General features: G+C 31.6%; 1 protein-coding gene across 1 annotated transcript; it reads right to left on the bottom strand.

The window, feature by feature from the left end:
- Window positions 1–8,351: 8,351 nt before the first annotated feature.
- LOC124914782 (UDP-glycosyltransferase 91C1-like) lies at window positions 8,352–10,167 on the bottom strand. Its single transcript, XM_047455391.1, has 3 exons — window positions 9,881–10,167; window positions 9,281–9,799; window positions 8,352–9,190 (listed from the first exon to the last, which is right to left on the bottom strand). Exons 1-3 carry the CDS (start codon window positions 10,154–10,156, stop codon window positions 8,582–8,584), a joined length of 1,404 nt encoding a protein of 467 aa, XP_047311347.1. The 5' UTR covers window positions 10,157–10,167; the 3' UTR covers window positions 8,352–8,581.
- Between the last annotated feature and the right edge of the window lie 5,267 nt (window positions 10,168–15,434).

Raw genomic sequence — 15,434 nt, forward strand, 5'->3', positions numbered from 1 at the left:
GTTTCTCGGTTTAACACCACTGGAACCGCTCAAATCGTTAACTGACCAAATATTTAAAAGGTAATAATTAAATAAAACGGGAACAAAAATCGAATCTTAAACCGACAACGATGAGTAATGTATAATAAATATTATGTCATAACAGGCATCTCAACGAATGATAATAATATAATATCATAAACTTAAATATTTGTTAGTAGACTATAAAAAAATATTAAATAATATTAGTAGTAAATAAATTTAATATTAAATTTATTAACTCATTTTTGTTTAATAAAAAAAATCTTAATATAATGTATTTGTGTTTTGAAAATTATTTAGTGATTCATTAATTGTATTAATCAATCCCATGATCTCATTCATAATATTTGTATATATTTTGTTTAAATGGTTTTATCAGAATTTCATTAAAAACCCAAAACATAGGAGGATCAAAAATTAAAACTAGACAAACATTAACTGTGATTATAAGATGACAAATAAACGACCCTAGAATTTTTGAACGGTAACAATCAAACAACAGTATAAACAAATATTACAATTAACGTTCCCAACCTTTGTTGTTATTTTCATATTTGTCTTATGGACCATGTTGCTTTCTTCCACCCTTCCTCGTTCATACTTCATAAAAGATGATTGAATTATAGCAGATGATGATGCATGTCTGCTCTAATAACTTTTCTCTATTTTAATTTTGCGTGTTTCAGGATCAACAACCCTAGTTTCTTCATTATTCTTCTCCTCTATTATTTTTTTGCTTTATTATTTTTCTTATTCTTCTTCCTTGTCTTTAGATTGAACTTCTTCAGAATTCTCTGTTTTTTAATTTCATTATTTTCTTCCTTCTCTGATTCTTCCTTACTTTCTTTCTCTACAGTTTCCTCATTTTTGTATACTTTATCACTGTCTTTGACTTTTACAATATGCTCTTTCATTCTTAATTCCTCCGTTTCATTTTTCTGCTTTTCCGCTACCTAAGTTTTCAGGAATTTATGCTCTTTCTCATTTGATGTTGGAAAGTATTGCAGAAAGTATACATGTTTGGCCTCCATTCATATGAGATTTCTATGACTGTGGACTTTTCCTTCATGTCAACAATTGTAATATTTTTTGGTGATGTATTTTGAAAATGCATTTCAATGCTTATTCTAGCAAAAGTAAGGTGTTCTATTTCTTCTGTAACTGGGTCGATATATAATGGTTTCCCTAATATACTAGTAAAGTGACTTAGAGCTTCTACATTATACCTGTGTGCTGGGATGTTTCTAAGCTTGAACCATATTTTGACTGTTTCCTTTGGCTTGCTTAGAAAACACAATTATTCAGACCATCACTTCAACTTCATACAGTTGAATCCAATATAAGTATGTCCAATTTTTAAAATATCATCCAAGTTTGTTTCCCTCTTGAATTGCAGAAAATAGAGATCATGGATGTTTGTAGAAACCTTCTTCAGTCCCTTCTGCTCACATTATTTCATTAATGCTTCTTGGGTGATTGGGAAAGATACACGGTTCTTTCCTATGTAGACCCAATAAGTACATTTTATCATTTTTTGACTCATTTCTCCTCTACTTCACTGGTCAATTTAAATTCAAAAAGAGAGTTGAGAATCTCGACTTTGTTTTTAAACTCACTCAAGTAGATTTGACCTTTGTATGCATAAGCATCTGCATTATTTTCTGCATTATTTTTCCGAACTTCATTTACCTTCCAACTGAAGTTGTTCTTGATAGTATAGGTCTTTCATTTTGGGAACTTCATGTCTCATTGTTTCCATTAACTAGTTTACTATCTTTTCGTATTCTTCATTCTTCAATAGGTTTCAATCTTGAAGATAGTGTATATTCAAATAGACGGTTGTTTGTTGTATTTTTTCTTTCTTGAGCATAATCTCTTATTTGTTTGCATATATCAGTAGTTTTGTGATTTGATTTTTAAACTCAAAGAGATTTGCTCTTTCATTATACCCGACCTTCCATATTCCTTCTTTTTCCCATATTTTTCTGCTTTAGTTTCACCAATTTTTTGAACAACAACTCGTTTTATCTTTGTGAATTTCTTGTACTTTTTCCTGTACAATTTCTTTGACTATTCTGTTAATTTCATTTTCAACAACCTCCTTTATACCTTCATGAACAAAATTTTGTACTTAACCTTGTTGTTTTTTCTTTCCATTATTATATAAATACATAATTATGTAACAAACAGAGCAAATAAAGAATAGAGTAATATAGAATACCATAATACCCTGTACACTAGACCAGGAACCAAACTGTGACCAACCTCAATTGATCGCAAACAAAAACTTCGCGACTAGAATTCACGACTTTTTTCCTGACTCTGTTCAAATCATAACCGATGTTTTTTCATTTCACAATTTATAACTTTAAACAATTTTCCCCAATATGTCAAACGTGTCAGATATGCTAACGATCGTGATTCCGATCACGTTTCTAGTAACCGGCTACCAAATCAACCGACCAAATTTTGCGTGACTAACGTGTTGATTGTGTCGTGTGTCGATCGTGCCGATTGTACCGATCGTACTGATTATTTTCTAAAACCCTAACCCCATCTCAAAATATTTGTATGTGTTCATATACATGAAAATATATTTAATCTATTTTAACAAATTTAACAATGTATCAAACCAATTAAACCTACCAAATCGATCTTTAAACTGTTCAAATCGAACCAATCAAATAGACAATCCAACCGTTTGAAATTTAATAAGCCGATGTCAACGATTTAGATATGTATTTGGTTTAATAAACTGATCAAACTGAACTATTTATCCCTTTACTTCCTGAGTGGGGATCGGATTTGGAAAAAATCATCCTAAAACCCCATGGTATCCGCGGGGCGTTACGAAGAACAAAGAAGAGAGAAGTAAGAGTCACGACGAAGATTCAAACGAAGACCGATAGTCATTCGTTGTCCCTCGAGTGACCGAAGGGCCATGGTGAGATCAGTTCAAGAATACAATTTCTAATAAATGACAATTTCCAAAAAAATGTATATGTATGTCCAGAGAATATGTTATAGATTGCTACATGTCCAAATTGAGGGAGAAATTGCAAATGTAATTAGGCTACAGTTTTTTTTGTTTTTTTTTTAGAAACGACATTGTCATTTCATTAAAAAAAAACCCAAAAGGGAAAAAAACCTACATGAGTTCATAAATTAAAGCAAATCAAATATTTGATTTAATTTTAAAAAGCTGGAATTACAAACCAAATGAGTAAACACATAATGAATTACAACTTTTCAAACAAACAATCAATAATGACTTTATGATCTCGCCTTGAAATTGCTAGATTGAGTAACTTCATAGTAGTTAATGTCCCAATTTTGACATAAACACCAATTTTGCTCATTTTTGGGAATTCGCCTCCAAGTTCGAACAAGGGAATTGCAATCAAAATTTATGCTATTCCAAACATCATCAACACCACCTCTAAACCTCGTGTATACTCTTGAATTTCTTTCCATCCAGATATGGTAAACTATAGGACCAAAATCACATTTAAACATATTTGAATGAAAAAGATTACCTTTAGATTTTAAAATGACCATCTCTTTGATATCAATCCAATTAGAGGGGAAAAAAGCTAACTTCATAGCTTTTGTAAACCGTCTCCATAGCTCGAGAGTAAACAGGCAACCACCAAATAAATGATCCATCGTCTCCTCATTGTCATTACAAAGAAGACATTTAGAATCTGGGATATCCATAAACCACTTAAGATGATCCATAGTTGAAAGTCTCTTCCTAAACAACAACCATAACACAAACGGTTGTCTTAGAATAACTTTGGAGGACCATACAACATGAGTCCAACCCACATCGTTCCCCCTCTCACGAATAGACTTCCAAGCTAGATTAACACCTTGAGATGAAAGACACTCGACTTCATACCACTTCAAATCTTCTGAGGCATCTTCTTTCCTAGCTTTGCATGTGGATATTTATTTTGCACATAGACAACATATTGCACTGTCTCTTCCCAAAACATTTTCGACATAGTTTTTCCTTTCAACATGGATCAAACCATATTGAGAATAATTCAGTTCTTTCATTCCACTACACTGTTTTACTGCGGAGAATATGGCACAGTCAAGAAATGCTTGATCCCATGTTCCTCGTAGTATTTGTTAAACTCAGTAGAAGTGAACTCACCCTCTTTGTCAGATCAGACTACTTTGATTGACATTGTTTGTTTCTTTCTCCATCATCACTTTAAATTTCTTGAAGGTTTCATACACTTATGACTTCTCTTTTAGAAAATAAATCAACGTCTTCCTTGAGAAATCATCAATTAAAGAGAAAAAAATATCTTTTATCACTGAATGATTCTGGAGTTATCGGCCCACATAAATCAGTATGGATCAGTCTTAGTTGCTCATTTGCTCAGTATTCAGAACTACTTGGGAAAGAAGTCCTCGCTTACTTCCCGATCATACATTCTTCACATAACCTCTTTTCAAATATAATATTAGGCAGTCCAATCATCATCTCTTTTTTAACCAGCTAGTTCAACCCACCGAAGTGAAAATGACCAAATCGATAATGTCACTTCATGACCTCATCCTCTAGATCAAGTTGCATACGTTTATCTTGAACTATTTTAAGCTTAAGTTTGTACATGCGATTTTTCTTCATTTCTACTTGGGAAATGAGCCTCCCGAGTTTATCCTTCAGTTGTAGTTCTCGGTCCTTCATCAGAGTTGAGTACCCTTTCTCCATCAACTATCTCATGCTCAATATGTTGCTTTTTAGATCAGGTACGTAGTAAACATCTTTGATCTCTCTGACTCCCCTATTTCTCTGTTGATACCTGATCATTCATCGACCTTTGACGACTACTTTTGAAGCATCGCCGAAAGAAAATGATCTAGACTCCACCTTTGAGAGTATTTTGAATAACCTCTTGTCACCACACATGTGGTTACTTACGCTAGTGTACAAGTACCAAAACGAGTTATCAGATCTTGGTTTTTGGAATTTTTAACACCAGCTACAATCCTTCATTTTCTTTCTCAGTAAATAAGTTTGTTGGTTCCTCATTTTTCTTCTCGGATCTACAATCTTTGAAAATATGACCCAACTTTTCGTAGTTGTAGCATTTTATCAAGTAACAATCCTTGGTAACATGCCCATAGTCTCATACCTTCCACGATTATAACACTCAATATTGTTGTTTGTGTTTGTTCGGCCACCCCGAGCTTGACCTCAGTCATGTCAGTTCTGTTGGCCGACTTGCTCATTTTCTCTTCCTCCTCTTCCTCTACCACCTAGGCATCTATCTTTGGTACTCTGAACATAGAGCACTTTCTCTTCATTTATTGTCGTCTTCGCTTGGAGAGCATATTCAAGGGCCCCCCTTCTTATTTGTCATTCTCATGTGCTTCCAAGAACCCAACAAGCTTTTCAATGGTGAGCGTTGATAGATCCTTGAATTCCTCTATTGCGCATACAATATTTTTCAAACTATATGTTAATGACCTCAAAATCTTTTCAACAACTCGCATATAATAGATACAAAGTCGCTCTGTCTTTAGCTCGAACGACCATTAATGCGTTCAGTTGGGCATTTGAATACCTATCTGTGTTCGCCGGTTCCTTATACTCAGTCTTGACCACATCCCAATTATCTTGGGAGCCAAAAAGGGTTTTCATCTGCACCTTCCAGTTGTCGTAGTTGACACCTTTTGTCAACTTGGGTAGCGTGATGTCATTGGTTAGACCTATAATTTCTATCAAGTGTTTATACTCAACACACACCTCACAAAGCTCTCGATTGCTCTTTTTTCTCTCTCGGTCAGTGCACACCGCGACGTTCTCTTTTGAAACTGACAGGTAAGGATGGTAATTTGATACCGCCCCGCGAAAACCAAACTGAATTGCCCCGTTTGGGACGGTTTTTTCTCAAAATCGAACGGGGATGATATTTGTGTCCCCCGCCCCGACCTCACCCTGATTTTGCCCCGAACACTATGTGTTAGATAAAATTAGACCGGTTCAAATAAACTTAACTTAAATAAACCTTCCATGCAGGAACAAGGAACCGGACCGGACAAACAAAAGAACCGGCTAAGAAAACTAGTCGGTCAAGCTACTAAACCGACCAAGAATACTTGGAACATGACCATACAAAGAAAGGATCGGCCAAAGCTTAAAACCGGAATCATCAAACAGCCGATCAGCCACAAGACAGAGGAATAACCGGAAGAAGTCCGGTTACATCACTCATACCGGAAGCCATCCGGTTAAGTCGAATGACCGACTAGTACAAGAAGACAATTCGGGTATCTGTTGAGAATGATACCAAAGGAACAGACTGAACACTTCCATATTCATACAAGTCTGAGGAAAGTCTGCAGGCTGCAGAAAACAGTCCTGCAGGATCTTTCCACTTCAGGATAAGTCAGAAAGGAGATCTTCTAAGTACAGACAACTGTCTAACAGACAGTGCCTACATTGAGTAAAAGACAAACCTAGCAGGTTTGTCTTACACACCGGAATGAAAAGATGACCGCAGACTCTGAATCACTGAATCACTGAACCTCTGCATCTCTGCTCAGCCAATCAGATTCAAGGAAGTGAAATATGACCGTTGGCATATTTCACCTATAAAAGGGGCAGTTGAAGAAGAATAAATGTGTAACACAGGAGGGACAAGCAACATATAGTGAGACAAGTGAGAAATTCTAAGAGCATTTACTCTACAAGTGATAAGACTGTGCTGTTCTAAGAAAGCCTAAGTGCTAAAGTTAAAGTGTGTGTTTTACAATTTCGGTGTAAATTGTAAGAGTGTTATCGAGCAGGAAATAAGTCTCGATCGGATTGTACTTGTATTCCTTAGTGAATATCCTTCTCGCGGTTTCGAGAGGAAGGGGTGACGTAGGAGTTTTATCTCCGAACATCCATAAACTCTGTCTTGTTATTTACTGTCTGCCGGTTTCATTATCTAACCGATCTGTACCGCTATAACCGACTTAACTCTATCCAAGCCGAATTTCCAGATTACCGAAGCCGACCCATCAATTCTCAAACCTCCATCATATAAAACCGATTCTGCCTATCATACAAGTGTGCCGCTTCAACCTGAAAGCAAACCTTTTCCGCGCTTGAACCTAGTTCAAGGGATTGTGACAGGTTGTGTAGTATTGAAACCCCGGTGTTAATCTCTAACCGGATTAACCACCACCCTTCGAGTGAGAACTGCTAACCGGTCCAACCCCCGGTCCTCCAATGGCTACCTAGATCCTAACACTATGAATATAATTAAATATATTAAATCACTAATATATTTATTCATTCATTATATTTTATAAGAGTCGTAAGTTTATTTTTTATAATAATATAAAATTTCAATATATTATAATATATATTATATTAAAAAATCCGTTTATATAATTTATTTTATGTTTTTTTTAAAATATTTTATTAATGGTGCCCGTGGGGATTCCGCTAAATCGAACGGGGCGGGAATAGTATTTAAAAAATCCCTAGAATAAAAATGTGCAGGGGATGGTAAATGCATTCCCCGCCCCCAAACCGTCTCATTTAGAGATGACAATGGGTATTTATATGCCCGATACCCGTGGGTACCCGATAATCGGGTTTAGGTGTTTTAAATCGGGTACGGGATCGGGGTTGAGCATTGGTTATGAGAGAAGGTACCCGATCAGGTACGGGATCAGGTACGGGGTCGGGGATGGGGAGTGTGCGAAACCTAAATCCGATACTCGACTATATATAAAAAATAAAATGATTATTATTAAAATTTAATGTGACATTTCAAATACATTATCATTACAAATATTATCATAAATATTTTGTTCTTATCAACACTCCACTCCAACATTATTTGTTTATATTTCCAAAAAACTTATTTCTCTCATCATTTTCAAGTTTTGTTTAATAACAAAATGTATTTTTCTCTCTTAAACTCTTCATATTCAATTTTTAAATTGTTCCTTCCAACATTCATTCTACATTTTCTTCACTTTAGCACAACAAAGTTGTTACATTTTTCAAGATCTACAACATAAGGTAAATAATATTTTTGTTTGTTTTTAATCTTTCGATATTACTAATTTTATTATGCATTACAGTTATGTTTCTTCTTCTTCAACCTCTACAATCTTTTTAAGTTTGTAATTGGGTAATGGGTAGTGATATCCATCGGGGTCGGGTAGTAAAATAAAATCAGATTCGAGAATGGCTACTTCACTACCCAACAGATAGGATACCCGTTATCATCCCTAGCAACATGTTCTCTCACGCTTATCTCACACACAATGGCTCTGCCGCTCTGATACTAATTTGTCGGTAACAAGAGGCAAAATATTTTTCTTATTCATATCAAAAAAAAAAAAAAAAGTCTCTCACCCAAATCTCTTGATTATCATATGACTCTTACAATTATTATTATTATTTTAAAAATACTAAAAATGAAAAACATTTTAATTTTAGTTTATTCATCCAGAAATACAAACAACATGCTCACATGATCATTGTGTTTAATTTGGTTTTTGGGTATGAAAACAAAAGACTATGACTTAAGATATTTTACCCATTTATGAGAAACTCCACCAAACCATTAAGATATTCATCATTCTTTTTCTGATCATTCAACGCCTTAGAAATTTCACTTGCCCTAGCTATGAGTTCTTCTCCAGCTTCCTTCGACTGTGAGCCCATGGCACGCTTCAAAGCACTAGCTATGGCGTCCCCATCAAAAGACCCATCTTCTTTCCTCTCCACTTCCAAAGCTAGTCCCTTATCCACTAACATTCTTGACACCAATGGTTGGTCAATCACCAATGGAAGTGTGATCAAACAATGCCCAAATTGTAACGATTCTACCGCCGTCCCATAACCTGCATGAAAGAGACAGCCTCCGATTGATGGGTGGGAAAGGATTTCCATCTGGGGAAACCAATCGGCGATGTGGGTCCTCCCTCGATCGGAGGTCCGATCAACGAACCCCGGCGGCAAGACTTCCACGCCGGTCTCGACGGACCAAATGGGTGTTCTCAATGTCCAAAGAAATTGAACACCAGATTTCTCAAGTCCATTTGCTATTTCATTCACTTGTTCTTTCGTCACTTTCCATTCGCTGCCAAAACTCACGTAAACTACCGATTTGGGCTTTAGCTTTTCCAACCATTTATACGCCTTTGTTATAAAAATAATGAATTATTATAACGAGAATTATCATCAATCTTAAGATAAAATGATTAATATCTTAATTAAATAATTACGTACCTCGTCCTTTTCGATCTCTCTAAGGTTCTCTGGCGGTGACGGCGGGAATAACCCAACAGGAATTATACGTTTTCCGGTTAATTTCCCCAGCAAATCTATATACTCGCCTTCGAGTTCCCTGCAACTACGTACTGCGATCGCTTTACAAGTGGTCGCGACTTTTGCTAACCGATGAGCGTCGGGTATTCCCGAGGCGTTATCTCCGAAGAATCCGAAGAAAATTCCGGCACTATGACAAGAAGGGTAAGCTAGGGTTGAGGGGAAATCTATCCACGGAGGCAGCGACGTGAGACTTTCAGGTGATGATCGGAGGAGTTTTTGGCCGTCGCCATGGAGATATTCCGGCGGACCAAAGAAGACGCTTGTGGCGACACAGAAGATAGAAAGAAGAATGCTGGGAATGTTGCATTCCACGGCGACTTCACTTGCCCAATGAGCGAGGCCGTCTACAAGGATCCAGTCCGGCGAGTTTTGGGTGACGAAATTCTTGAACGGTTGTTTTAGAAGGTCGTAGGCTATCTGTTAATTACAGGGGAGATGAGGTTATATAGCAAAAGATAAACAGGGGTAATTGGTTCAAAATTATATACGGGTGGTTACCTTCAAGAACTGGCTTTTCTCAAGGGGAATGTCGGCGGTGGACTCGATACCGGCCGGCAAGGGAAGATCGACGGAGGGCCACGGCAGTGCGACCAGGTTGATGAGATGGTCTAAAGCTGGGGGAACTCGGGGCTTGAGCTTGTCAATGTTTTTAGGAGTTGAAATGAAAGAGATTTTGATTGAACCAGATTTGGCCAAAGATATGCCCAATTCAAGAAATGGAATCATATGACCAAATGCCACAAAGGGTACCATCACTACATGGACGATTGCCATATCTTTCTTCTTCCGTTGCTAAAATCTCTCTCTGTTGTCTCTTTGTTCAGGAGTTTGGGATGATGAAAATATCCTTAACCCATTGCATACATTTTAAACACTCAAACCAAACCGATGATCTCAAGGTGATATCAACATGTGTCACCATCACTTATCTAAAGGTGTTATCTTTTTGATGTTAAAATAAAATCAATATTTTATTTGATTGACTTTATTCACTTTTACATCCATAATATTTATCTACTTATTAATAATAACTTAATTTAATGTATAAAATATTAAAAATGTATATGAATGTATATCTACTCCATATTCAAGATGGATATATTTAACTTTTTTTTAAATTAACTTTTTACTTTTTTTTATTTTAAATATATATTATATACAGGGACATTTAACTTTTTTTTAAAATTAACTTTTTACTTTTCTTTTATTTTAAATATATATTGTATATAGGGATGGATTCGAAATCTGATCATTTAGATCTAATCGAATTAAATTCGGATTTGATTAGGATTAATCAAATTATGCAAATATAAAATATCTAAATAAAACTATATTTTTTAATTTGTTTTTCTTTAAATTATATTTACTCAATATAATATACGGACTTGATAATTCATAATTTATAAAAAAAATATAGGTATAACATATATCAGTAATATCAATTCAAATTTTTCAATCACTATCTAAAAATTCGAGTTTCACCCAATTAATTTCATTTTAGTAATACTTCACAAACAAAACTTCAAATAATAGTCGACCATTGAAAATACAAAATTAAAAAGTAAGTAAATTACCGATTCAATTTTCTCGTAAACATACGATAATTACTCACCATAATACTTAATTAATTTAATTTTGTTTTAATAATTATAATATAATAACTTAATAACTTAATAATGAATAAAAATATATTACAATAATATTTTAAAAATATTGATATAATCTCCCCTATAATATTATATTAGTTTGAATAAGTTACTCAAATATATATATTTTTAAAAACAACTTATTAATTAATATTAAATTTAATAATTGTAAAAAAAAATTAATGTTATAATATGAAATATAACTTAATATATCATTCCAAATTATATATTAATTTTTTTAATGTAAATGTTAATATGATCCTTACAATCAATCCTAAAACGTTTTAAAATAAAATATAGGTGCCAAGTAAGGGTTTATTCTTAATTTGGTTGTAAAGTACCTCACTTAACCATCAATCCTAAAACGTTTTAAAATAAAATATAGGTGCCACATAAAAGTTTATTCTTAATTTGGTTGTAAAGTGACTCACTTATTGTGAGAAACAATTATTATAATATGAAATATAACTTAATATATCATTCCAAATTATATATTAATTTTTTTAAAATAAATGTTAACCTGATCCTCATAATAAATCCTAACCTATATATATATATAGGTGCCACCTAATGGTTTATTCTTAATTTAGTTGTAAAGTAATTCACTTATGCTAAGTAGTGAGAAACAATTATATTATATTTTATCATATTATGTAAAAAAATAATTTAAATTAAAAATATATTTAATAATAAATTATAATATCAATAAAAATATTAAAATACATATAAAAAATAATTGGGTTTAAATAGTAAATTATGTTTGTCTACAAAAAAATAAATAAATAAATAAATAGATTAACTTGAAAATTTAAACTTCAAACAAGAATAACTAGCATGCATATTTTTAGAAATAATTTCAAACAAATTAACAATTATTTTATTTTATTATTAAATATATAATTCATTTCACTCAATAAAATATTATTTATTTTAAAAAAAATATAATTTATCATTATATAATAATACAATTTTTAAGTGTTAGAATTTATTTAAAATCAGATTATTTTAATATTATAATTCAGTGATTGAAGTGATTTTTAATTATATTTATATATTTTTTTAAACAAGACCTTGAATATTAAACAATTAAATAAAAATAGTAAATGAATAAAATTATAATTTTAAAATATTAAATAAGTTGATAAAAAATAATAATACAATTTTGTTGCTATAAAATTTATTTTATATTAATATAAAATCACTCTCTTTATATTTTTTTCTACTTATAAAAGAGGTAATAATGTCATTAATTTTAACTAATAAATTAATAAAAAAAATATTATCAAACAAATTTGTATTTAAAAATAATTTTCTCTTTATCTCTGTCTAGTTTTAAATTCAAATCTCAATATTTGTTCTTAATCCTTACAGTTTTTTTTTATTAATTTCCATTTCTTTTTTATATTTTATTATTATATTTTTTCTTATTTATTTAATTATATATAATTATTAAATTAATATATATATATATATATAATTATTATAATAATAAAAATATTAAAAATGTATAGGAATATATCTATTACATATTCAAGATGGATACATTTAACTTTTTTATTTAAGATGGTACCTGCACAATTTCTTTAAAAAAATAATAATATAAAGTGGTCATCAACGCATTTAAAATTATGCGTTAATCACCCGTTCACTTACCAATTACCATCTTTTTACTTTTTAGGTCCCATTTTGTGGCTCTAATTTACTAGAATGTATCATTTTCCAAAAAAATTAATATACAAGAAATAAGAAGACTAAAATAATAATTATTTCTTACTTTTCTATTTAATTATTTTTTATGATAATTAAAATTTAAAATTATATATCAAAAAAAACTTAGAAAGTAATTTATTAATAAAATATATTTTTAAATAAATTATTTTTTAATTTAAGTCATTTATTGATTGAAAAAATATATAATTGTAGACCTCACAATTTAAAATTTAAATAATTTTAATAAAATAAATATTATGAATAAATGAAACAAATTAAAATGGACTTAAATTAAAATGAATCTTATCGATTTAAATTAATTTTGTAATTTTATTTGCAAACTAAATAAAGAAAAAAAAAGATGTGAGAACCAAATCAATCTAAGCATATGCAAGGAAAAACACATATACCCCTAAACTAAATAGGGCTGAATGTGAAAAATCACCGAACCCAAATCAAATAGGACAAATTTATGATAAGGATGTAAATAAACCAACTAAAACCGTTCAAATCAAACTGAATTGTCCAAACTAAATGCATTACAATTTCATTTTTACCTAACCATCACAACAATTCTGTTTCTCGGTTTAACACCACTGGAACCCGCTCAAATCGTTAACTGACTAAATGTTTAAAAGATAATAATTAAATAAAACGGGAACAAAAATCGAATCTTAAACCGACAACGATGAGTAATGTATAATAAATATTATGTCATAACATGCATCTAAACAAATGATAATAATATAATATCATAAACTTAAATATTTATTAATAGACTATCAAAAAAAAATATTAACTAATATTAGTAGTAAATAAATTTAATATTAAAATTGTTAACTCATTTTTAGTTTAATAAAAAAAATCTTAATATAATGTATTTGTGTTTTGAAAATTATTTAGTGATTCATTAATTGTATTAATCAATCTCATTATCTCATTCATAATATATTTGTATATATTTCGTTTAAATGATTTTACCAGTATTTCATTAAAAACCCAAAACATAGGAGGATCAAAAATTAAAATTAGACAAACATTAACTGTGATTATAAAATGGCAAATAAACGACCCTAGAATTTTTGAACGATAATGATCAAACAACAATATAAACAAATATTACAATTAACGTTCCCAACCTTTGTTGTTATTTTCATATTTGCCTTATAGACAATGTTACTTTCTTCCACCCTTCCTCGTTCATACTTCACGAAAGATGATTGAATTATAGTAGATGATGATGCATGTCTGCTCTAATAACTTTTTCAAAATTTCAGAGTTTTATCAATGATTTTTCTCTATTTCAGTTTTGCGTGTTTCAGGATCAACAACTCTAGTTTCTTCATTATCCTTCTCCTCTATTATTTTTTTGCTTTATTATTTTTCTTATTTTCTTCCTTGTCTTTAGATTGAACTTCTTCAACATTCTCTGTTTTTTAATTTCATTATTTTCTTCCTTCTCAGATTCTTCCTTACTTTCTTCCTCTACAGTTTCCTCATTTTTGTATACTTTATCACTGTCTTTGACTTTCACAATATGTTCTTTCATTCTTAATTCTTCCGTTTCATTTTTCTGCTTTTTCACTACCTAAGTTTTCAGGAATTTATGCTCTTTCTCATTTGATGTTGGAAAATATTGTAGAAAGCGTACCTGTTTGGCCTCCATTCATATGAGATTTCTATGACTGTGGACTTTTCCTTCATGTCAACAATTGTAATATTTTTTTGGTGATGTATTTTGAAAATGCATTTCAATGCTTATTCTAGCAAAAGTAAAGTGCTATATTTCCTCTATAATTGGATCCATATATAATAGTTTCCCTAATATACTAGTAAAGTGACTTAGAGCTTCTACATTATACATGTGTGCTGGGATGTTTCTAAGCTTGAACCATATTTTGACTGTTTCCTTTGACTTGCTTAGAAAACACAATTATTCAGACAATCACTTCAACTTCATACAGTTGAATCCAATATAAGTATGTCCAATTTTTAGAATATCATCCAAGTTTGTTTCCCTCTTGAATTGCAGAAAATAGAGATCATGGATGTTTGTAGAAACCTTCTTCAGTCCCTTCTGCTCACATTATTTCATTAATGCTTCTTGGGTGATTGGGAAAGATACACGGTTCTTTCCTATGTAGACCCAATAACTACATTTTATCATTTTTTGACTCATTTCTCCTCTACTTCAGTGGTCAATTTAAATTCAAAAAGAGAGTTGAGAATCTCGACTTTGTTTTTAAACTCACTCAAGTAGATTTGACCTTTGTATGCATAATCATCTGCATTATTTTTCCGAACTTCATTTACCTTCCAACTGAAATTGTTCTTGATAGTATAGGTCTTTCATTTTGGGAACTTCATGTCTCATTGTTTCCATTAACTAGTTTACTATCTTTTCGTATTCTTCATTCTTCAATAGGTTTCAATCTTGAAGATAGTGTATATTCAAATGGACGGTTGTTTGTTGTATTTTTTCTTTATTGAGCATAATCTCTTATTTCTTTGCATATATCAGTAGTTTTGTGATTTGATTTTTAAACTCAAAGAGATTTGCTCTTTCATTATACCCGACCTTCCATATTCCTTCTTTTTCCCATATTTTTCTACTTTAGTTTCACCAATTTTTTGAACAACAACTGATTTTACCTTTGGGAATTTCTTGTACTTTTTCCTGTACAATTTCTTTGACT

Source organism: Impatiens glandulifera, chromosome 9 (assembly GCF_907164915.1).
Source record: "Impatiens glandulifera chromosome 9, dImpGla2.1, whole genome shotgun sequence".
Classification (NCBI taxonomy): Eukaryota; Viridiplantae; Streptophyta; class Magnoliopsida; order Ericales; family Balsaminaceae; genus Impatiens; species Impatiens glandulifera.

Excerpts from the sequence above, each read along its gene's own strand:
- LOC124914782 (XM_047455391.1), bottom strand. The coding sequence starts at position 10,156 with ATGGCAATCGTCCATGTAGTGATGGTACCCTTTGTGGCATTTGGTCAT. Across the intron at positions 9,800-9,880 it reads AGAAAAGCCAGTTCTTGAAG|ATAGCCTACGACCTTCTAAA; the intron begins GTAACCACCCGT and ends TGTAATTAACAG. Across the intron at positions 9,191-9,280 it reads GAGAGATCGAAAAGGACGAG|GCGTATAAATGGTTGGAAAA; the intron begins GTACGTAATTAT and ends TTTATAACAAAG.